This window comes from Nestor notabilis, unplaced genomic scaffold (assembly GCF_000696875.1).
Source record: "Nestor notabilis isolate BGI_N333 unplaced genomic scaffold, ASM69687v1 scaffold21122, whole genome shotgun sequence".
Classification (NCBI taxonomy): domain Eukaryota; kingdom Metazoa; phylum Chordata; class Aves; order Psittaciformes; family Psittacidae; genus Nestor; species Nestor notabilis.
In genome coordinates this window covers 823-26,516 of record NW_009918250.1, presented here as the reverse complement: position 1 = coordinate 26,516, position 25,694 = coordinate 823, and the positions used below count along the sequence as shown (strand labels likewise).

Here is a 25,694-nt window from a genome sequence, read left to right as displayed (position 1 = left end):
CAGTAAGAGCAATCTAACAGCCTGTTTAATATCTAAATCAGTTCTGCCACAGAATAGATTTATTTAAATGAATAAATATTGGAACAAGTTGCCCGAGTTGTGTGTACTCTTGGAGATACTCAGAACTTCCCTGGATGTAGTCTCCAGCAGCTTCAGCTTATTGGATCCTGCTTTTAGCAAGCATTTGGATTAAGCTACTTTCCTCTTACATGATTTTCCAATCAGTTGCACAGCCAATAATAAAACAAACAAAACCAAACACATTTTTAGGAAAGTGTCTTTCTTAAATTTAGGAGCAAAACTGTGTCCACCAAATGCTGTCAACTTTTGTACCTTACCAAGAGACATCATTCAAGTAGGTCTGTTTTAAACATGATAGTGTACCTTGTAAATCAGAGCTCTTAATTGCAGTATCTTAAGAGTAAGTACATGTAAATGCAACAATTAGGTTGAAAATAAGTGAAGAAATGGGATAGGGAGGTTATGAATTGACTTCAGTGTACAGAAAAGAAAGCATAAATATCTTTAAAATTGTTTTCAATAAAGGAATCGTATGTCAAAGTGGGTGGAATAGCAGTGGATGTGATTTGATGATACCTATCTCTTCTTTTACTATGTGAGCAACAAATATGTATGAAAGAAGGAAATTACAAACAATTCATAAGACAATTGCCTATTATAGTTTGCAATTATTTTTATATTTTTAATTCAAATCAACTAATTTCAAGAATGACTTTGCAAAATATCAACTCCTATTAGAAACAAGCAGAAAGTGGCACAAAGTTTTTTCTATTTCCACTAATTTCTAAGATGAAAAAGATCACTTTGGTTTTAAAAAACTTATCAGAGATTTTTTTTTCCTGAATTTAAATTTAAAACTTTTAAGTACCATATGGCTAAAAATAGCTGTACTACTGCTGCTCCAAAATAGAAAATCTTCCAAAATAGAAAAGAAAAATAGCAATTCTATTTTGTGATCATTTTGTCAAAAGTAAAACTTTCAAAGCTGGCAATAGTATTTTGTTAAATACTGAAATAAAATAGCTTGCATTAATGAAGCAGAGTATCCAACATCAGGAGTAATACCTCACCTGAGTCACTTCCTAAGCACTTATGGTTAGATGGGGGAAAGCTTGCTTCCCTGCAGATATTCCTCATGTTACATGCTATAAACGTAACATAACCATTCTCATGATTTAAAGCAGATTTATTAAACTGTAAATTTTAGGTTTCCTCACAGCTCTCATATCCATGCTGTTGAATTATAAAGAGATGCCAATGCCATATGAGACCTATCTGAAACTTTTTTAGACATAAGTGATTCTATTTATTTATATTTAGTTAATTTGATGCAGCTATTATTCCTTGTCTATCAGTCCAGTTTGATGTTATTCTGTGTGCTGAGGTCTAGGGAGGGATCATTTAGTGACTGATGGGAAGTTTAAGCCCTCACAGTTGGTACCTAAATGTGATAAAAGTACATGTGCCATCATTACCAGCATCACAGTAATTTGTAAAGAAATATTCAGTTTCAGGAGGCAATTACAGACGATTAGAAGATTGCTTCTGGTTTTGCTTAATTAGTACCTTGGATTTTCATATCTCACGCTTTCCTTTTTGTATTTGCTTGCTTGCATGCTGTTTTTACTTTCTCAACATTTGCCAGCTGTGCTGAAATGGCTTTTCTGTCTTAAAAGGTTGTTGACTATTCTCTTCCTTTAGTGATTTAATGCATGGTCACAGACACACTTGGTAATCAACAATTGATTTAGCACTTCAGAAGTCAACACTAACAACTTGATTAAACAATTATATACTTAAGGAAACAGAAGGTATTGCAAGGACCTGTGGTGGCAATTCCCAGAACATGACAAATACAGACATTGAAATCACATTCTGAGCTACATCCTCTTCTTCAATCCCTCATCCCTATGGAATGGGGACCACAAGCCATGTGGTCTAAGGGCACAATGTCAGGCTGACAGTGGGTGTGTATTTTCCTTTCCCATGAGAGAAGACTTAGGGCTTTTAGTATTTATTGCACCAAGTGATGTCACTGCCATGCTTTATTTGATAAAATACTTTCTAGTATAGGATGTCTTTCCCACTTGTCAGTAACTGAGAAACCGTGGTATAATTTGTATGCAGTGCCAGTCTATCATTTCTTTATTCCTGCTTCTTCCTTCTGATGTTGATTGATTCTTGTGTCTTTAATTATTTATTAACTTTTGTGTATTACATTATTAATAAATTAGTCTTCCCATTAATGAAGTAGGTAGAAAATACCTTCAGAAATTTGAAGTTCAGTACTTTTTGCATTATTTCACTGACCCTTCACGCTGTTTTGTGTTTTAACAAAAGCTATTTCTGCTTTTTCTAGCAGTAAAGCTAAAGCTAGACCATGATTTTCCCAAGAGCAGGACCAAATTCCATGTCCTGTTCTCACTTCAGTATCAAAAAGACAATAGAATCTTTAAACTGTGCATGGATAAACTTTATATATATATATAGTTTTAAATGTTTGGCTCCTTGCACATTTTAAAAAAAAACAACTAATCTTGACATGCGTCACTTGTAAGTAGATACATCCAGACTGTCATTAAAATAAACTTTTCTGACTTCCTGCTGTCATTTAAAATAGTTTTGCTAACTAAATATGAAGACATACATAAAGCCATTTGCTGGAATTCTCACTCAGGATTAAATGTAATACTGTGAAGACTTAAAATTCAGATCCTCTTTTGGTTCCAGAGTGTTTTAAAAATACTTTGTCTGTAGTTTATTAGAGATGATATTATATATATGTGATGCTCAAGAACAAATTAGACTTACCAGGGTGGACTGCAATATGTGACTTTACTGATGGATTTACTACTCTAAAAGGAGTTGGTCATGTTTTTGCATATTGGACTCTTGGGAAACAGCGTAGAACTCTTTATTTGCAAAACATAGTGCTAGAACATCTTAATTTCCTGATCTCTGTCATCAAAATGTGTACAAGGAATAGTACAAATGGTGACTTGTCCAAAATCCATGAGTGGTCTAACCAAGAGAAGAAAATGCAAAGAGATCATCATCAATGTAAGTTAGGTGCTTTTTCTATTAGTTCACAAACTGTATGGGAAAAATAAAATTTCTTTCTGAACCTATAAAAGAAGCATTATAAAAGCAATGAGATCATAGTTGGAAGTGAAAAAAAGAAATCTAGGTTGTATAATCAAATACTTTTGCATAAAATGTATTGTGAAAGTTGAACATCAAATTACCAATCTTCTGCACAGTTTTTTTACCAGGGTACTGTAACTCTTTAGATTTAAGTTTGTTCAGCACATTCAGTAAGCAATAGACTGCTTAGTGATCACTTTTCTGCTTTTGGGTAGAAGCTTTTAAGTACACTGGTCTTGCTAAAACTGTAAAACGTCCCTAAAAAAATCTGTATTTGCCAATGCAATAGAAACTGACACTTTTTCTTCATTTCCTAAACAGATATGTCAAGGGCATACTATACCAAACTAGGAGTTTCCTTAGAGTAGTGTGCCTTTATTAATGTGCTTACATGTGCCATGGGAAATGTTGGCATGGGATGTTTCCTTTGTCTCTCACTCCCTTGCATGTGCAACTGAAGTTTCCATTATTTTATATCTGTGCTGTTTAATTTTCATCTGTTTTGGTTGCTTGGCAATACATTAGTCACTGGTCTCTTTTGCATTTGGTCTCGATTATGTGAGGAGAATGTGATTTTCATTTTGTTGTTGCATTCTGATGACACTGTTCAAGTTTGTATCACAATAAGATTTTGGATGTTACTGTGTATAAATCCAGTCTCCAAAGATTAGTGCATCCCTGGGAGCGCTGTTTCACGTGATTTCTTTGATTGCTATTTATATTCCTAGTGTTGCCTGAAGCAGCCTAGGTTAACTGTACTCACAGCCTTCGTGTGGGTTAGCAGTTAGGTACAGTTAGCACCCCCAGTTTTTATAGTTGCCTGAACAGTAAACCATTGTAGGCCACTAGGGAACCTCTGATGACATAAGAGACATTTTTAACCTATTTTGGGCTTGGCAGAAGCTTACCATGCATGCCTTTAAGGTTTTCTCTTTGAGCAGCCTGTTTTATAGAATCAGAATGGTTTGGGTTGGAAGGGACCTTAAAGCTTATCTAATTCCAATCCGCCTGGCATGGGCAGGGACACAGACCAGGTCACTCAAGGCCCCATCCAACCTGGCCTTCTGTCTAAGGCCAGGAAAGAAGTTGTGACATGTGCCTGACTCTGAAGTTAGATAGAAGAAAACAGGAATATTCAGGAAACCAGCTTAAAAGCGAGAATGATAAAATGTGAGAGAAGCAGAATTGAAAGGCATCAGGAAAAGATATTGGGACAAACAGCCACAGAAAGAACAGCATTCTTCCATTCACCATAAGTATTATCAAAGAAGTAGTATGTAATACATAATCCTGTCATGGCACTGTTGCAGAAAAACTCCATTTAAAAATGAACAGAACATTAATGATACTGATCGGTTAGACCTTTTTTTAAAGTTCTTTAATTGTGACTTAGAAGCATAGGCCACCTGCATCTGTTACCCTCATTAAAACACCTTACCGTGCCCTTGAGAAAACCCCAAGATAGACATCGAAACTGTATGCATATTTCAGAAAACAGTTTTGGAATGTGTTTAGCATATCACTTGATTCATGTTTCCATTAAGACTGCCAAGTGGGAAAATGTTCATTTTTTCTTCGCCTGTCTTCTGCTCTTTCAGTTTTGTAATATTCTGTATTCAGTTCAGTGAACGCTTCTTCACGATGGTTTAAAATTCTATTATGTTTGTGATGTTAAAAAAAATAATTTTGAAATTGCCTATATCAGATTTCATGTTACTGAAGAAGTACTAAATGAACTGAAGGTGTAGCAGTGAATTAATGAAACTATTAATGCTTATGCAGTATTTTATGAGTTAGTAAATGAATATATCATTAGTAGTCAAAAATCTCAGGTAGCTTGTAATCAGTGGTTTTGTAATTAACTGTATAATGTCCATACATGAAGTGTATAAAGTCACTCACACAATTCCCTAGAAGATTCACTGAAGTTATCCACTGTGACTGTTCTGTATCATAGACTCATAGTATGGATGGGGTCGAAAGGACCTTAAGGTCATCCCGTTCCAACCCCCTGCCGTGGACAGGGACACTTCACTAGACCATGCTGCCCAAGGCTCTGTCCAGCCTGGCCTTGAACACTGCCAGGAATGGAGCATTTACCGCTTCTTTGGGCAGCCTGTTCCATTGTCTCACTATGCTCAAAGAACTTCTTCCTTATATCTAACCTGAACTTCCCCTTTTTAACTTTAAACACATTACCCGTTGTCCTGTCTCTGCAGTCCCTGATGGAGAGTCCCTCTCCAGCATCCTTGTAGGCGCCCTTCAGGTACCAAAAAGCTGCTATGAGGTCTCCACGCAGCTTCTCTTCTCCAGGCTGAACAGCCCCAGCTTTTTCAGCCAATATTCATATGGGAGGTGCTCCAGCCTCCTGATCATCCTTGTGGCCTTCCTCTGAACTTGCTCCAACAGCTCCAGTATATTACCAACCTGAATGTTTGAAGGAAGGAAAGCATTTTCTAATTCATTAATAAGCTTGTGTGATTCTTATGGGGGTATGACTCAAAGATTGCGATCAGTGTCTTGAGACACCTAGTAAAAACAAACAATTTTGAAATGATTTCTTGATTAACAAAACCTCAATCATGCTACATTTTCTAGTATGATACAGCCAAAGAGTGCACATCTTCATCATCATGCTAAGTAAAATGAGTGAAAAATGAATCCCTTGACAGGCACATAATAACATTTACTCATAATAGAGACCAAGTCCACTGAACTGGTGTTCATTTCACTTAAGATGGTATCGTTTTCTTGTGCTGATGAAATGAGGCTCAGATTGGAAAGTAATGTATCATCCTGACCATGTTCAATACTGCATGTTCAGTGTTACACAGTGGGAAGCTCAGACAAAATACAATTGCCATATAAAATGGCAATTTTATACATTTTTACTACATTTTTCTTCCTTTATGATTTGGTGGAAGAGAATTAAGTTTAACAAGTTACACCCTTTTTAGGCTATATACTTTCTAAAACGCTTCTGTGCAGTGCTTCTTTTTGTGACCTCCCAGAATATTATTTTCCATTGTTGAATACATTTCCTTGCTGTACCTCTCCTGTCTGTAGGCTGTTTAAATACATAGGGCTGTAAGAAGACCACCGAGCCTTACAGTGGGCTGACAGTGGGTCATGGGGTGCAACATGCAGAACAGTGTTTACAACACAGGTCCGAGCACCCAGTGGTGGGCTTCCGTACTGCACTGCAAATGTGGAATTGCAGGTGAAAATTCATTCCAAGAACAAGACACATTCCCTAAACTGTCCTGTGAAGCTCGACACCCTATATGGTGTGAAATGTCCTAAAATCATGGTTTATCAGATATGTGACTGCACAGTGTTCAGGACTCGAATAATACAAATAGTCTATATTCCAGTTTTGGCTTGAAACCTTTCATTGCATGGATCTGATACATGTTTATTGTCCTTACAGTTTTGCTGCTTTACATCCTATATGTGTTTTGCTGGTTTGTATATGATTTTTTTCATGTGACATACATGCTTTTTTATGGGCACTATTCATCCTTCATCATTTTGCATTTCAGGGAAATACTTTGCTTCCTTCGTTTGACTGTTTGTATTTATTTAGTGTCTTCCAGTGTTTGCTATTATGAGATCTGGTTTATATATATGTATATGTATAGCATCAAGTATTACATGGTAGTAATTACATAGTAGCATTACAGGTCTTCTACCTCTAGTCTAATGATACTCTTGAAATAATAATGAAAATTCTGTCTTGCAGTTTTTTGCTTTCATTTCGATTGGTTACCATTCCAAAGCCTCTGTTTCACAATTCCAGCTTGGCAACCAACGAATTCTTTGCAATTGTGATATTTTTTTTTTTTTTCCTTATGAATTAAAAATCACAAACTTTGAATAGAGAGTTTTGGGGTGCTTGTTGGTCTTCTTATAAATGTGGCACAGTTACTAAATTTGGATACTTGTACCCTTAACCTAGCTTATTTGTAAAGAAAGTGAAGAAAGGAACTGAGACTCAGGTTAAAAGGAGTTGAGATGGTTTACTTTCTGCATAACTCTGGAAAAAATAATACAAAATAATTGATTAAATCCTACTCTACTGGAGCTATGCAAGCTTCTAATGAAATAATCATGTCATATCAATTGTGTAACACTGTTTGAAGAGAGGAAAAGCAGGCTTCAAAATTTTTGCTGCACTTACCTACCACTGCTTCAGCCTGAGCAAGTCAAAGGGTTTTTTAGGCGAGACACCTACAGCACAGATGAAATTCCTGCTTTCTCAGTATATAAACTCTTGGCTGTAGCCAAGAACTGGCTGCACAAGTGTTCAGTCCTTTCTGTTAAGATTCAAAGATCAATCTGTCCTCCAAAGCCTTGGTTTAACTGTCCAAAGTTGTTTTCCTCAGATTTTGAGATAGGAATATAACAGAAAGATTGGCTGGGCATGTTTCTTAAATATTTAAATACATTTCCTTTTTGCTTGTCTTCCCAGGATCAGGCCTACAGGCTCTTTGTTTCTAATTTCACCTAGGCAAGATCTGTTTCTTTTGAAGCCTCTCAGGATTCCAGATATTTCCCATTCAGAAAAAAATTAAAGGTTTTTGGGTTTTATCAAAGCAGACAAACCCCCGAGCTTTGCTCTCAATCAGTGTATGCTGAATCTTGCTGTAACATACAGTTGAGTACTCCCCAGTCATAAGAGGCATCTAGCTTGAGGTTCTTGTCTTCCTAATTCAGACCAGAACCTTGCAGTTACCTCTTTGTCATCTTAGGTGAATGTTCTTACCATTTGTATTCTGGTGTGGATATTGCTCATTTGCCTCTGTTCAAATCCTCAACATTTATATTTCCTCAACAGCAAAGTTTTATTTTGTCTTGCATCCTGTGCTGCAGCTGTAGGGACATGAGGATTCCTTTGTTGTGCAACAATGAGTCTCAGTTTTTGAGATACCTACTGAAAATACCAAATTCAAGTACTTATTCATCCACACAGAAAAGATAGCAGAAGGGTATTACTGTCCATAAATGTTTAGGTTCTCAAATTCTGTAGATAGGGAAATGAAGCAAAGTCTAGTACTAATGTAAACATTACAATTTGTGCTCTCTGAGCTTCTACTGTAAGAAGATTTTAAAATGTTCTTTAGATATTGGTGGGATATAAATGTGTTTCCTGGTTCGGAGAAAGAAAATTCTGACCTGTGCTTTAAGCACCAGAGTAACTCTTCCCCCTGGATATGTGCTTACCTGCTAATTTACAAGTGCAGATATGAGATATTGCTGATAAGTTACTGGATTTTTAGACATTTGACGGTGCATCTGAGACACCCACTTTTGGAAAGATGCCTCTCTGCATTTTATTTGGTGTAGTTATCAAGGAGCAAGTCATCTTCATTTGAGTTAATACTGGGTTACCTCTTACTGCGGTGTATTTTTAGGTTTTGTTTTAAAATATTTTCAAGTTCTGTATCTTGTAACTGTAACAATGAAGAGCAAGTTGCTGACAAACTTTTTTGGCATATGAAATGTGTTTTGGTTTGGATTTGTTTTTCTTTTCCTGACGTTACCACGTTCTGTTCCTCAGAATGTTTTCTCTTTCTGTGATTCCTTTTCAGCTGCTGCACATAAAGTGTGATAATGATGAACATATGTTTCAAAGACCCTCTACTTTTTTCTGGTGTAACAGTGAGGATTCACCTCCTTGTTTAGATATCTCTTCCATTACGCTTACTCCTAGGAGTTCTCCTGACTCTAGACTACCACCTGGATTGTTAATACCACCACCTTCAAAGAGTGGTCTTCCCAAGCCAACCAGTGAATACAGCTGTCCAAGACCTCGTGTAATCCTGCTGTGCAAAAGCTTTTTAGTTTTTTTTTGCTTTTCTTTGTTCTCTGTTGTGTGTTAACTTGTATTAAAAATGTGCATTTTGTACAGTGGTTAAAGGACAGAGCAGATGTATCTTAGATTCTTTAGGGGTACTCTTAAAATGAGGAATTTGTGAAACTTTACTCTTATTTCTACATAGCTGTTCCTCATCTCCAAAACATAAATTCTTATTTTCCCAACCTGTTTAAATTAGTCCATTAATTAATTACCTCTCTGTTTTCTGTCAATCTTTCATTAAAATTCTTTTTATTAAGAATAGTTATTAAAAAAATGACAATTCTAAAAGTCCCACTTCAAGGACTTCCTCCATCCTGAAATGAATTAATAGAAAAGTAAACAGCCATTATATAGCTTTTAGCATACACTATAAAAACTCTGTGCAAAATTAAGGTTGAAAATTATTCTTATATACACAATGGGCATATTCCTTGCTTTTTCGTATCAGTATGCTTATACTCACAACTTTTCTTCCATTTGCAAATAACATTTGGCTGTATTTGGCAAACATCCTGTCTTTCTGCATGTGTTCACTAAATAAAAGTGCTTCTTATGCTTATATATATTCAAAATATGCATTTCTTAAAATAACTAAATTATAGCTTTACTTAATCTAGCTGTAGCAGTAGTCCAGACATGGCCAGTAACTTCAACAGAATGGCATATAGGCAGGAAATGGCAATGTAAAGTTTGGTTTTGCTTTTTTTTGTCTAAAAGACTCAGTGAAGACTAAATATAAATACTGCTTATTTATCTAGCTTCTAGATAATTAAATTTAATAAACACTTAGCAAATAAGGAGAATTTACAGTAATATTTACTGTCTCCACAAGATTCTAGGATTATCCATCAACGTTGATGGGAAATGTAGGTTAATATATGGCACGTACTTATGCATTAAACCTGATCCCACTTTCCTGATGTAGAGAAAATCCTGTCTAGAATCAGAGAGATGTTTTTTTGTATGAAGAAAGGGATGTGAGATTCATTATACGTTTAGTTCGGGTCAAGCACATCCATTGCCCTACTTCGAATGGGAGTAGATGACATCCAGTGATTTACCTTGACCTAAATTATACTGGTTTTCTGATTGTGCATAGAGGTGCAAGAAGGTTAATGCAAGGTCCATGGATGTAGCAGTAAGAACTTATTGTGTCTAAACACTATGCACACAAATCTTTTCACAATATATGATCTTGGAAATTGCAATGGTAACTCGTGTGAAGGTCAGTAGGAGTTCTGTATGTGTAAAAATCTTTGAAATTAGTTATTTTATTAAGTTAATGCAGCTGTGATCTTGCCAGGGAATAACATGACTGAGAGAATATATTTTTAAATAGGAAAAAAAAGGCAGTATGGTAAATGTGAATTTACTTTTTTTCTTTTTTCCCCTTTTTGGTGTACCTAGGTAGAGATGTCCCAGTTTTTCTGAGATACTGAACAGTTCTAGAGCTCTCGTAATGCACATTTAAAATATCAATTAAAAATTCCTTAGAAATAGGAAATGTAGGACTTGTGAGTCTAGTTTTCTCTTCAAGCAGTGTATTCAGTGGAAGACTGTGGATCAATATCCATTCCTTCTCAGCACCTACTGCAGCCTCCAGAGAGAAACAGAGGTAGTTAGGGCTATCTTCACACTTGGATTAGAAATCTGTGCTGTGTGGCAGCTTCAGTTGTTGCAGGAGAGGCATTTAAAGCAGCATTCTAAAATAAGGTTTAGGTCCATGAAACTCTCTCTCATGGGTCAGCAATACTAAAGACTACCTGCTTTTCAGGTTGTTGTATTCATGTATTCTGAGTAAGGATCCTTGTGACTAATTTAACTTCTTAACAATTTTTGTGTGAATATTTTGGTCAAATTGAATCTTATTTAAAAGTAGCAGGCTTTCCCTGTGCCTGGCTATGTAGTCTTTCTGATACACAGAATGTAGGGGCTTTTGTGTTGTCAAAGTAATAATATTAATACGCAAACTAGTTTTGAACATATATTTTGCTTTCAGCTTGCAAATCTCAGTTTTGATCTATTTCATCATCTGTCTGTAGTGTTTGGTTTACTCTGATTTAACTATGCCTTGTTTGTGTCCTGAAGTAGTGGACAGATTGCAGGAGGAATGAATCATTCAGAAATAAATATGGCTGTAGAACCATAGTAATTGTTGGGTTTGGGGTTTCCTTGCTTTTATTGAACCCTTCCAAATTCCTGGGTCTTCCTAATGAAATCTCTTCTGTTTCACATTCCAAAATGAGAGTTTTATTCTGTTGTATTCAGTGTACTGGATGTTTAGGTTGTTACTTATGAAAAAATACATTTGAAGCTTTAATCACAACAGGTTTTTAGGTTGTCAAGTAAGTTATGATGTAGGGAAGAATTAGTGAACAACAAGTATTTGGATTGTGTAGTTTAATTTTAGCTACTTGTCTGGAGCATAGCATATTGTTGTTGCAGTGTTACCTTAAACGGGTCTTGTGAAGATATCTGTATTCATATATCTGCAGTAGAGAACTGCTTGTCACCAGCTTTCTCACGTTTAACTGTGATACATTTCTGGCTGTACCAGATGGACTGAAAAAGGAAAAACTACAATGCTGCTTATGTATTGGAGAGTTTTAGCATGTCTCAGACTCTGATCTGCAAATGCCATTTGCTTGGTGTCAGGAGCTAGTTTTTGCATGCTGATGGTTATTTTTAACATTTTTTGAAAAAATGTGGCTCTTATCTGCATGCTGAAGAATTCAGTATTGTGATCTTTTTCGTGTGAATTATTGCCCTAATATTTATTGTCCTTATTGTAGGCAGGCAGTGTGACACCTAAATCACCCTCCACTGACATCTTTGATATGGTTCCCTTTTCTCCCATATCCCCTCAGTCATCAACACCTACTCGCAATGGTACACAGCCTCCTCCAGTACCCACTAGATCTACAGAGATCAGTAAGTTTTGTAACAACTGACCTAATTTTTGCTTAAATTATATTTTTAATAAAGCATCTTTAAATATTTACGTACATTTTGCATGAAAAGACAGATACAGTTTTTGTAAATCACATTTAATAATGCCATTTCATTTTTATGCCATCTTCGCAGAGTCATCGATGTTGCTGCCAAGTTACATTATAAATAAATTTATTTACTTGCTGAACTATTATATATAAAGATTGAAGGAGTTTGGTTGGGGATTTTAACTTGACTTTTCTTTTATGGTATCTTTTTTATACTTACTTCAAGAAATACTTTTACTTCCTCTTAGTTCTTTCCTTGTCAAGCCACAGTTGTAGCATCTAACACCTACAATGCTGGGGAAGACAGAGGTGGAGTAAGTATGGTGATGATGATGCAGAAGGAGGAGTTGAAGAAATCTCTGAAGATGCAGACTGTATTGGAATTCTATTTTTAATACTGCTTTTCATATCATCTACAGCTTTGTTTTTCAGTTATAGTTGATGAGCCTCTCCAGATCTATCAACCACTCCTAAAAGATCTTGAAAAGATGATTAATAATAGCAATTCTATTTTCCAAAGGCTTGAAAGCAGCTAGGGTAAGGTTCTTGGCTTCACTGGAAGTCATTTAGGAGTCCACAATGTATTTTCAAAAGACTTGGAAATCCCTTGGGGAAGAGGAGAGTGGAGCATACACAAGTGATGTTAGAGGTGATAGAAACATCAGCCTGTGTGTAGTATCTTCTACTTCTGATGCATGTTTTCGTATGGATAAGGAACATTAGTGTTACTGCCTGACACCATATAAAACCACATTTGGAGTTTCTACCTTTTTTTTAGGGAATGCTTCTGGTATGTAGAATTTTCAGGTATGAATGAAAGCTGTGCATAATTATGAATGCATTGTAAAACTTAAGTCAGTGAATGTCTTCCCTAATGCCATATCCTATGTACCTTTTGGTTCCATTGCTCAGAGTGGCTGTCACTATTTAAAGAGAAAGTAGATGTCTAGACTATTAATTCAGTAAATCATCTGTTCCTGTTCAAGAGAAGATATTAGATTAATTTATATTAATTTCTATGGGTTTCTCAAAGGGTGTATTAACATAATTTAGAACCATTAAGAATAGTTAATATTAACTGTTCTTAAATCACTTAAAAGAACATTAGAACTGTTAAGAGAAATTTCATGGCTTTGTAGAGAAAAAAATATTTCAAAGACACCACCTCCAAAAACTCCTTTTGTGTTTTCAAATTTGTTCTTCATAACTACAGACAATGCTATAAAATGAATCTCAGTTGATCATATACAGCTTTGAAAATAATTTCAATTGAACTACATGTTTTGGTTTGGTTTTGGGGGGTTTTTTAGGTGCTTTTTGATTTGGTTTTTTTGTTGTTTTGTTTTGTTTTGTTTTTCTTTTCGTTTTGGTTTGGTTTGTTTATTGTTTTTTGTTTAAGCTATTGTCCTGCCTCAGTTCCATTGAAATTGTGGCTAGAAATCTTATGGGAGCCAGCACTCAATGCTGAGGAGTCTTGAGAATTCTAGTTATATAGGTTTTGTAATTTTTTTATCAGTGGGCTTTGTAATATAGAAATTACTATAAATAAATTGCTTATTTAGTGTTGAGTACTGTTTAAAATAGTTGTTTCTTCTGTACTTCATTCATTTGCACTGAATTCAGAGTTCAGAGATCTCACAGGCAGTATCTGTGAATTCTCTGTTCCTCAGTGTGCCATGCTTCAGAGAGAGGTTACAGAAGTACATCATAGTCTTTATACTTTTGATTCCTGCTCTTTCAGTCTATGTCATGGTACTTTGTACATTGAAAATTGTTGCATTTATCAGCTATGAACACACTTTGACATATTTCATATATGACATATCCTCATATTACAGAAGAGGAATATTTTATAATCAAACAAGGACTTCCTGTCTTAGATGAGAAAGTTCAGATCCCATAAGAACCTCATTCAAGCTGTGTAATGTTACAGTACGATAATAATCTACAATAATACATTGTTTTGTATGGTGTTATTGCTGTCAGTACAAGCAAGCTGGCATTTCTTTCTCCAGTATAAGCCAGATAGGTGGCAACCCAGAGGAACTGGTGTTTGGAGTCTCCTATTTCCTGAGGTCATCTTTTACATTCTTTATCTCTACTTTCTTTGTCACTTTGCTGCTGCTTCCTCGTGGAGTAAGGAATTGCAAATGTTTTTGCAAGTTATCTTGAAGGACAGAAATAATTTATTAATCTTAATTAATTCAAGGAGGAATTAATTTATGTGTTTCTTGTAGGCACAGCATTGTTGTAATATCTCAGAAAAGAACTGGAGAATAACATTATTCAATTGTTCAACATTTATTTCACTCAAATGCATCTTGAACAACCCAAGGTCACTACTGGCAGATGTAGAAATCTGCTCCCATATGCTATCTTTCCAGAGATATGTAAGAGTATGTTGTCAAAATAACGGTGGAACCATTTTTTATGCTGTAATAACCCAAATAAACAAATAGGGAGTAGTCTTCACCTGAGGGAAAGGCTTCCTGGACTTTACTACCTCAGCTTATTCCAAATATTTTCATGGGTGCTTCTCTTCAGTGTGTTTAATTTTTATTTGTCATCACAGCTGCTCCAGGACTGGGGAAGGTATACATAAACATAACTGTGCCTGGATGATAGCTAAGGTAAAGAAGATAGAGATGCAGAATGCCAAATATTTGTAGTTTTGTTTAGGAATTGTTGGTTTATTACAGAGTTCAGGTTGCTACTCTCCAGTTTCTTGTCCTGAAAGTCACAGATACAAGAATGTATTATCTGTTAATGTCTTTGTGATTTAAGTTGTGAATGTAAAACATCAGCATTTCATGGCTTTTGAATTTGTTAGTTGGTTTCCCAAACTGTTTATTTATTTCCATTTAGAAAGGAATGGGGAAAGGAAAGGAAATTAGATGTGCTGTCTGAAAGGATCATTTTCAAAGGTTTATTGGTTGCTGTGTATTGGAAAAAGAAATGCCTGTCTCTGCTACAATTATTCTGGGGAGCGTGCCAGGCAAGATATTCTTGTTACAGTTAATCTTCATGCCTGAAATAAAAAACGTATTAATTTATCCCATCTCTGCTAAAAAGGAGCCCTGCATGAATGGTGGAGTGAACACTAGCAGATAAGCTTATGGAGATCCCATGCACTAGTGCAACTCTGCAGTGACTAGTTTTAGTATTCATCCAGATTCCACGTGTTCCTTCGCTTCTTTTCAAAAGAGAAATACCGATGATGCTGTTGAAAGTATTTCATAGAACTTTATCTCTCCCTGACTCTTAGCAGTGCACTCTCATATAGCACACAAATTTTAAATGCAGGGAAGCAGTTCTACTACAGACTTTTTCAGCTGTTTTACTGAAATGGTTAGCAACTTATAACAGAGATAGCTCCCCAAATAGTATTTTTTCATAGAAACTCAGCTAGGAAATACTATTTTGAATTTGATTTTGTACAGGGTTTATTAGGTTCTGTCATTTAGAATAAATTATACTCTGGTTAATTTTAGTCAGCTTTGAATAACAATATAGATGAAGTTATCCTTCACCTGAAGGCAGGAGACATTAATGAAGCTAAAGATTCTGCCATTCTCCTGCTGCTGAGCTCAGAAGTGCTGTCATTAGTAAAAGCCTGATAGTAAGGCATGAATGATAATATGCACAATAGTGTACAAAATACTTGCTTTCAAGCTAGCAATAAGTCATATTTCAGTACTAAGAAATGCAAGAGTTGTGTTCTTTACAGGGCTTTTTTTCGTAAATACTTTTGCTACGGTTTGGTGTTGAAACTGTCTGCTTTTAGCTGTCTGACCATACAGAAAACTGTCAACTCCTTATAAGAGTAAAAAGAACCTAGGGTGAGGGGAGGGGAAAGAAGAAGAAAATGGACCTATATAGTGAACAAATAGACTTACAAGTAGCATAAAGCATAATCACTTTTTGTCCAGTAGAGCCTAGAATGATAGTCAAAGCTGCTACACATCTGAAGGTTACTTCATAGGAGCATTGGAGCATGTGAGGACACTGGTTGTACTGGAGCAGACACATTTTGGCTCTGAAAGAGGCAATGGACAAGATAGATCCTAATTTTTACATTAGATTGCCCTAGTTAAAGTCTCTTTTGCATGCAGGTGGTCCGCCTTTGCCAGGAAAAACTAGATTTTATGAGTCAGATAGACTTTTGGAATAAAGCTCTGTGATCTGGGCCATCTCCTCGTCCCATGTGGCAGTTTATAACTATTTAGCCACAGTTTTTGAAATATGTAATTAATCAAGTTCCTTTTTGTTTCTGTACTTTATTATGGGAGTAAATGCTGGTAGCTGCTAGTAATTTAAAATGCCTATTGTGCAGCCTGATAACACCTAATAAATCAGGTCAAAACCCATGAAGTGCAGTAAATGTTGAAAAGCTTAGACAATTACAGATCTAAAATTCTGACTACAGGGATGCCAAAGTAAAGACTGTTTAGCTATATGCATGTACTTCAGTATTGATAACATGACTGGTAACACTGCAGCAGGGATTTTGTGTTAAGTAGTCAGTTGTCAGCTTTTGTATCTTGGATGTTACAGATAAAATTTTGTGCTTAACCAGAAAATTAGCTAGTAATTTCAAAGTGACTAATAGCCCCTTTTATTCTCATGTTCTTAAGCTAGCATTGTTTTAAGGAAGGTAGTATTCTTACCAGGTTTCTTGCTGGAGAACTTTGAAAGTTAGGAGATAAAATTAAAACCATATCCTATCTCCACTAATGAAAAAACTCTTACTAACTTTGTTCTGTAAATTTTGCAATCAATGTGGTTGAGTTGGGTTAGCAAAATTATTTTCTTACTGCTTTAGTTCAACCCAGTGTGGGATAGAAAACATCTGTGTAGATGGAACCATTACATGTAGAGGGGGAAAAAAAAAAATCAGTTACTGAGAAGGAATTAAAAAAATATTTGGCTCTCAGATGTAAAGAACTGTTCTAAAAAAAAAAAAAATATATATAGATATAGGAGGTGCTGCTCCTTGTCCAGACCAAAAAAAAAAACCCAAACAAAAATCCCCTCACTGCTAGAAAGCATACTACAGTTAAGAAAAAGTGAGAAATCGTATGCTATTGAAAGAGAGAAATTTTCAATCATTCTATTATGGATCCAAATTTAGTGGAGTTTTAGGATAAGTGACTTTTCATGGTCCTGTGCTTTTTTTCATTCATTCTTTCTTGACTTGATCTTATCCAAAGTTTTAAAACCCTGACAAATAGTGTTAGTTAATATCAGCTGTGCACTGAGGAACTCGATCAAATGAGGGCCTTACCTTCCATGAGGAAGAGTAGATGTCCTTATGAAGGTGTCCTGAACCTGACGGTGGGAAGTGACAGACAGGGGACATGGAGGCTAGTTTGTTTGTAAGAATGTTTCTGACATAATGTTAGGGTGAAATTTGACAACCATTGTGCAGTTCCCTTCCTATTTATGAAACTCCTCATATACACCGATTCCAGAGCACACTTAAGTTGGAGATGCCCTCTTCAAATTGCAACTTATCAGATCTCTAAAATTCCTTTAGGAGGCAGAAGCATTAATGAAGTCTAAGAGAGCCTTAAACAGAGATTGATGGTGTTCTTGGAAAAATATTTGAATACTAAACTAAGGAAAACTATTCAAGACCTGGCTTTAAATTTGGATGTTGTGGTTAATCAGTCGTAGATCTGGAGGTGCTATTGTTCAGCTTTTAAGGAGATAAGCTGAATTTTTCAAAGATCTGTTGTCGTAGCCCAAACCTTTTCTCTCAGTGACTCATTTTTCTCTTGTTCCAGAGAGAGACCTTTTTGGAGCAGAACCTTTTGACCCTTTTAACTGTGGAGCAGGAGATTTCCCTCCAGACATTCAGTCCAAACTAGATGAGATGCAGGTAACCACTGAGTTATCAATTATGCAGTTTTCTGTGGCTGTATGTCTATTCCTGAAATACATGTTTACAGTATTCTGAAAATGTATTCCAGACTGCACACACAAATACACAGAGAAAAAACTATTTCTGACTATTCTTTTTGTAAGTGTGTCTCATGGTCTTTGAGTTGTAGTTTGAATTTGCCTGAAGATCCTTACTTGGTATTAATATGGGCACCTGCACTAATTTAGGGGTTCTCAGCAGTGTAGCAGTGTAGTCAAATTGGATACTGCTGTTCCTACCCGGGAAGGGACTGAGGAAGCTGAAAAAGAGACCTGAGGCAAGAGCCCTACAGATCCCCTGATCTTGTTACTGTTCAGTTCTAGCGATCACCATCATCCCGGTTTACCCTCATCTTTCTATCAGTGGCATCAGTCTGATTTTTCGTAGCATTGGCATAGGCAAAGTACGTGCTTCAGGTGCCTTTAAAACCAGTTGTATTTGACTGTCGCACTCTGGAGCACTTAAACTGTTGAGCATTGATTCAAGAATTCTGAGTGCAAGCATTTATCAGAAAATGTTTGCTGATTCTGAAACACTCGATTGTATCCGTTCAGTTGCTGACCCAATTTTGAAGCAATTCTAGGAGAAAGTCATCAAGTTTTGGAATAGCTCACTGTCTTCAGTCAGACTTTCCAAAGTGCTAGTTCCTTGCCAGCTTGCTTATCTGGGTGTTTTTCAGCAGCCTGCCAGCAAAACAGAAGGCTGAAAATACTGGAAACTTGAAATTCTATGATCCTGGCTTCTCAGTGTTCCCAGGGCTTTCAGCCCTCTTTTATCTCAAGAGCCCACAAGGTCCAAGAGAGCTAGCTTTCAGGCTCCTTCAGTTCCTTTTTTCTGCCTGGAGAGCAGCAGAAACATTTCAAAATGGCTGAAATAAGATTTAAACACCATTTAATTTTCCTGAGTATAATTTTTTAATTCCCATTCACTATGAAATTTCATTTTCCATGTCAGTTTAGGATTGTGCCCCTGGCAAACTCCACTCACAGTGAAGTAAGAAACTGGGATTGCTGGTCACCTGTACTCTGGCCCATATAATTTCAGATAACAGCTAAAAGCCAAAACTGGCTTCTTTACAATTCCAGTAAAAATGTTTGTGTTTTGTAAATGATATAATGTTATTGCCAAGCCCTTTAGCACAAAAATCAAATCTTTTAGTACCTCACATTGATATATATCAATTTTTCCATTGTCTGTGGCCCACAAAGTATACTGTAGCATCTCTGGCTACTAGGAAGAATCCTATGAAAATACCTAGGTGTCTCACACTAAGAGTTCTTACTACAGGTAACGTTATGACAAATTTTTTGATTGTTAGCATATAAGCCTGCAAAGTGCTATCACCTCATAAAACATAAATGAATGGAACAGTGATAATCCTTATCAAAGATTTTCGAAGTCATAAAATGGGAAACTTGTATCATTGTTTGTACTCTTGACCTAAAAAAGCAGACAAACAACCAATAACAAAACCCCCAAACCTTATGCCATTACTATGTCTTATTGCAAAGAATATTGCCTTGGTCCTGTATTCTCCTCTGCGCATACAGGTTTTGTTTTTCCAACTCTTTTTTTGTATGCTTTATTGCCCAATTAGAGCTTCTAGTGTATCAGTCTTAGCATACCCTGACACTTCCACTGAAAATTAACTAGTGGGTCTATATGTAGGCACAAAACTTGCTCATATATAGTCCAGTTGAGAACAACTATAAAGCTGACAACGTATGAAAAAAAAGTAATTCTAACTTTGTCCAAAACAAAAGTTATGTACAGTATTACTAAGTGGTAAAATGCAGATTGAAACGTGTTTTTCCTAATATCTCTTTTATCTTCTTGTGCTTTCCTGGCTGCCTAGCGTCAGCGATGGTTGGTATATCATAATGTAATAATGGTATTTAAAGCATTTACAATTGAAGTGTGCATGTCTGGTGTCTGTTCATGTCTGGTGTCTTTATTTTTATGAATATGTATGTACATATGTTAAAACTTTTATGCAACTTTTAAAACTTTTAGTGGCCTACAATTTTTTAACATAGAAAAACTGGTTCTTTGCCTTATCAGCTGCTAATACTAAGCCTTCATTTTCACTGCTGTTTGTTTTCCGTGTGTACTAGTGAAATCTCCAGTTTTCATTATTATATTGTCATTAGTGAAATGGTTTAAGCAAAACCTTTGATACATATATTTTTGTGTTAATACTGTCACATTTGTGAATGTTTTTTTATTTGGAAGAAATTATTTAAAAACTTGAAATGAGCAGAAAATAGCTGTACTAGAAGTCAACAGTTGTTAGATACACAGCCTATAAGAAGGAAGGTGAAATGGGTGCTACAAAAGGTAAAAGCACAGAATATGCAATGTGCTCTGGAAAATATGTAATGTTAAGAAACATGTAAGAAAAATACAGGCTTTCCATCTCTGGAATGCAAAGTGAAGGAATCTGTTCACATTATGAAAGTACAGCCTGACTTTCAGTAAATACCTATTCCATTAAGTATAGAAAGGTAAGTTGCTTATGAACACATCTAATAGTTCAAAATATAAACTCACTCTGAAAGGGTGTTAAATACAGCTTATCCTGCGCTCAGATTGGCAAGCAAGGTGTCTCAGCAGCAGCCAGTGACAACCTGACTGGAGCAGCTCAGTCCGGACTCTCTATGTCAGATGCTTTCTCAAACATGCCCTAGTCTGCAGAAAAGCTGTTTCAGTGTATGTGTGCGTTGGAAGATGATGTGTAAGCAAAGTGGGAGTGAAAAGGAAAGTGCAGCTCAGAAAGAGGCTTTGGAGAATAAACCCTTTAAGTAGTGGGTGCTTCCCTTTGCATCCAATATTCTGAATTTAAAGAGATCGGATAAAGTTTCCTGACCTCTGGGAGAACACTTTTATATTTACACTTAAGCAAAGGTCCAAATTTCACACTTAAGCTCTTTCTATTCCATTTCTCAGTCCAGTCTCTGTTGATCTTTTTGGAGAGCTCAAAACTCAAACATATACTGGAATGTGACTTTTACAGCTCAGGCCTCTCTCTGATGACTGTCCAACCTCCTGATTCCTCCCACCCTTATGCTGAAACATATTTTAATCTTCACTATTTTTACTGTATCCAGACATTAATAAAATTAATCTGTCTTTTTTCTCAGAAAGCTTGGAGTTGAGGGGAAGTTTCCCTGGATCACAAATCATACCAGCAACAGCTGCTATGATTTATTAAAATCTCAAGGTAGTTAATATCATAAAGCTTCCAGGAGCTGCAAGCCATTCGCCCTGCATGCCCTGAAGCAGTCAGTAGGATTGACGTCTTTCTATCTGAAATAACTTATGCTCAGCCCTCTAAATTACATTCTCAGAGATGTGTAAATTTTTCATTGGTGCATTGGGTTTGTGTTGACTTAAGTCATTAAGTGAAGTCACTGTGAAGTGACAAGTGAGTTAACCTCAAAGAAGTAAGGTTTTGGCAGATTTATCTTCTGAAAAAAAAAACAAACACCCCACACCACCAGTTCTTTGTCTTTTACTGTTTACTGTTTTTAACCAGAATAGCTCATGTCTTAGTATCAGAGACACTAAAAAAGTGGGTGTTTTGGAAGAGGGGTTGTTTTCAGGTTACTTTCACTAGTGAAAACAAGTTTTGCTACTGTCTTTGAGAGACCAATCGTATCCATTAGTACCATACCATTATTTGTCTGGGTAACTAAGATGTTCAGTTCTTGTGTTAAATCGCCTTGAAAGTCAAAAGTTACTTGACACAGTCATCCTGAGGATATGAACACAGAAGGAAGGCACAGTATAGATGCACACTATAGCCCTTCTGCTCCTGTCCAGTAACAGGGAATGGCCTTTTCTGCATTCCTTGAAAATCAGCAGATTTGAGAGATTTTTTGATCACATGAGGAGTTACTCTTTCCTGAATCTTTAAAGTACAGGAAGCCGTGGCACACGTGTTTTAATGAACAGGCAGTGTGTTATGCTAAGACATGTTACTTGAAGCTGAACTGCCCGAATTTCACAAGGCAAAATATTTTAAATGCTGTGTGTTAAAATTAATGACACGCTTTTAATATATATAGTATGTAATGCGTATCAAGTGCTGACTATATGTGTCATTTTAAAAGAAAAAATATTCTGCATAACGCATTAATTAAGCTTATTAGAAAAAAGAGAAAAAACATCATAATTTGTAATCAGCTTGGTGATTCCAACTGACTTCATTATTATGACAGCTGCAAATGCCGAGTTTTGAAGTGGAGAGTCTGAAGTAGACATATGCTGTATAATGGATACTATAATAATCATATAGCAGCTTCAAGTAGGAGCCAAAGGACTTGAGAGAGACATATGCAGTTCAGATATATGTATAAATTGTAGTCCTTAAAGCAGACATAAAGCTCAAAGAGTTCTGCATAGCTGTGAGAACTACAGCATAGTTCTGTTACCTGCATTAATTACACTCCAGCTGTGTCTGGACATAAAGGAGAATCTTTTCTTAAAACCTTGTCTTCCCACAGCTTGCTTGGCTACAGCTAATTGCCATTTTTTTAAAAATATAATGTATATTTGCCAAAATATAAGTTTGAAGATTCAAAAAAACTATTTAAGAATTTGGAGTTATCTTGCAAAATTTGAAGGATTAGGAATGGAGATAGCTGGGGAGATCTGAAGTCCATGCTTTTGTGATCCTTGGAAATTTGATGGCAATTACTTTGCCAAGGAATCTGCTAGACAAGGATGTGATTTTCCCCCCTTCCTCCCTGCCCCCCTCTTTTGAAGACTGCATTTAATTTAATGGGAACATTGGTCAAGACAATTCTTTGGTTTAAACTCCTACACACTTCTTGTCCTTCACTTATATTTTCATGAAAAGGAAAGAAAAAAAAAAACCAACCTTTGGGGTTTACATTCTTTTAAATAAATCTGAAAAATGCCCAGATGACTGTGTAGATTGCCTTGATGTCCTCTATGTCATTGGGCTTTTATCATGTGGTTAGCATGGAACTTTGAACTTGCTAGTAACAGTAGTATCTGACATTTAATGACAGTGCATTTTGTGTGATTTAACAGATGAACATTGAAATGTCACGTTCCTTTTATAAGTGCATGAAGTGCTAAGTGCATGAGCCATTTTTAAGTATGAATGTTTTCGTGTTTACCAGTTCCTGGTACTGTAGTAGTAGGTTTTACTTCCTTATCAATTCTGCCTGTAATAGAAGCTGGGTTCTCAAGTATGCAACTGGTAGCAGCACCTGGCTACCACATCAGTATTTTCTTTTACAACAGACAATAGTTATAGTAATAAAGCTAAAATGCTTTTAAAAATAATTGATACATATAATGCAGCAATCTCTTAATGGATTAACATTGATCACATTGCAAACGTGAAAATGTGATAATTTTAAATGCAGAATATCACATCTTAAAAGAGGAGGAGTACTAAATAGGGGAGAAAGTGGTCTGAAGTTGGAGAAGGAAAGATAAGAAGAGCATTGTTCTTCAAGAAAGCAGAAATCGTTCAAAGTAGTAATAGCAAACCCAAGCTAAGTGTTAAATGACAAAATACCAGTTTGTACGGAATAAAAAATTAAAAAATCACACATGATCAACATAAAAGCAGTGGCATGTATGCACTTCCGAAACGCATAAACTGATTTGCTCTCAGCTAGCCAGAGAAAGGGCATTGGAAGTGCAGCTTCTTAAGACACCAACAGTGCTTAAATGTAGAGAAAGGTAAGAGCACACAAGACATGAATGGTCTGTGGAGGCCTCTCTGGATTCCTAAAAATGAAGCTGGTTGTCATTGCTAAAGTAGTTGCTGTAGCTGTGCTACCACTGTACCTCTATCAAGCATCCTTAGATTGAAGCACGAACTATCCCTTTTACAATCTCAAAACTGGAAGCAGCTTTTAGATACTTCAAAAGATTAGCATTTCAGACACAGTGTAACTGCAGGGTTTACAATTTGACAGAATAAACTGTAGGGCTAATTCTCTGAATTCTCTTTCTGTCACTGCAATTACGTCAATGAGTAATATCCTTTTGGTAAATGAACAACAGGAGGTGTTTGACTTGGAGCTTCAGATACCTTTTGCTTGAAATATTTTTTGAAATCAGTGCTCTTCCTGTTTGAAAAGTACCAAGCGAATAAAGGGGGAAAAAAAGTCAAGTACACCAGTGAGCTTTGGCAGCACCATGTCATCCAGGTAGGGCAAACTGGGTGACACAGTTGGAGAAGGTTCATACCACAGTACTGCTACTGGCTCATCACCTCATAGAATGGATCTGCCCTTACGAATATTCAAGTTTTACTTGGAAAATCTCAGACCATTTAATAACTACTGCCCAGAAGTTTATTCTGTTTCTCAGTATTACTGTTCTGATGACAGTAGCTGGTGGGGTTAGTAATTATTCATATACTTTCAAAATTCTAGCCTGTGGTTTAAATCTCTTTGAAATTAAGCTGGCTTGATTTGGGATTTATCTTTCAAAACCCAAAGGCATGCTTGAGCTACTGCTGTACATTATGAGAAAAGGCAGATTTTTGTACAAAAAGATTTATTTTGTTTACAAGATATTTGCTTCATGAAAGCACCTATTACTGATTTCATAGCATGCAATCAGCATTCTCTAAGTGAACTGTATGTTAAGACAGTGCTGAACTGAACATTGTGGGAGCTGCCTCTGGAGGTGATTGTCTCATAGCATTTCTATTCACAGCTCTTGTTTCCAGTTGCTTATAACTTTGCAGTACTTTCACCTAACAGATTGAAATTTTCTTGACTCAAAGGTGACTTTTCTCTTGAAGGTCAGGCCAAAATTGAGCCATTATTCAGCTTCTTTTAAAGCAAAAAGAGAAATGTCCTAAAGTTAGGCTCAAATTCAGATGTTTTTAGAAAGAGCTTAATCCTCAAAATATCACTTTCCTTTTTGTTAACTATGTTTTGTTTCATTGCAGGAGGGGTTCAAAATGGGATTAACTCTTGAAGGCACAGTATTTTGTCTTGACCCACTAGACAGCAGGTGCTGATGCCAAGAAACTAAATGTGAAAATCCTACACAGTGTTGTTTGTTGGTTTGGTTTTTTTAATCCTGAACATGTATTCACAGGTATTATCCATATGCCAAAAATTGCTTTTTCCGACATGTAAACTCTTGTGAGGTTTGCTTCTGTAAAAATCCAACTTAGTTCTAGTCTTGCCCTGTACAAATGTAAAAAGTTATATTTGTTTATGAAATACGAATTAAATTACGCTGTTATGTTTCTTTCTCTCACATTTTGCCCGAGATTACTACGCTTTATGACTATTAGTCTGGAGAAATTCTTCAGAAAGCTCGCACATACCTCTCTCTGTTTGCAGACGTGCAAGCATGATTTACATGTAATACTTTACCTGGAAGCATTTTGAAATTATGCTTTTAAGCCATTGTTTAATATTCACGCAGTAAAATGATTAATATCTGGTAAAAAAGTTCAAATTGCAGTGAAAAGGCAGAAAATACTAACCATTAATATAGGCTTAAAAGGTAAATCTGGATGCTGTGTAATTGATTTCCTTTACCGTGTATTGTTACTATGCTGTATATATGTTATTAGTTTACAAACTCCAGAAGACTTTTAGGTCCTTCATTCATGTTTTAGAAACTAACAAATCGTTAGTATGCTAATCAGTGTTTAATGAGCATAGAACTGCTAATTGCAGAATGGACAAAGTAACTGCCCTTTGCTTTGATATTTTATAGCTGAATTGTAAAGTAT

The 25,694-nt window shown here is 36.0% G+C and overlaps 1 protein-coding gene across 2 annotated transcripts in view; it reads left to right on the top strand.

Moving 5' to 3' along the window:
• GULP1 (GULP, engulfment adaptor PTB domain containing 1) overlaps positions 1-24,965 on the top strand; it is a 65,008-nt gene extending 40,043 nt beyond the window's left edge. The window contains exons 7-9 of one of the 2 annotated variants that reach the window (XM_010009622.1): positions 11,818-11,956; positions 17,811-17,905; positions 24,894-24,965. In XM_010009622.1, the coding sequence (XP_010007924.1) occupies positions 11,818-11,956; positions 17,811-17,905; positions 24,894-24,965 (306 nt within the window). Of the gene's footprint in view, positions 1-8,756; positions 9,297-11,817; positions 11,957-17,810; positions 17,906-24,893 lie in introns of those variants that run through there. The other variant, XM_010009623.1, reaches the window with a different exon arrangement.
• Positions 24,966-25,694: the final 729 nt, after the last annotated feature.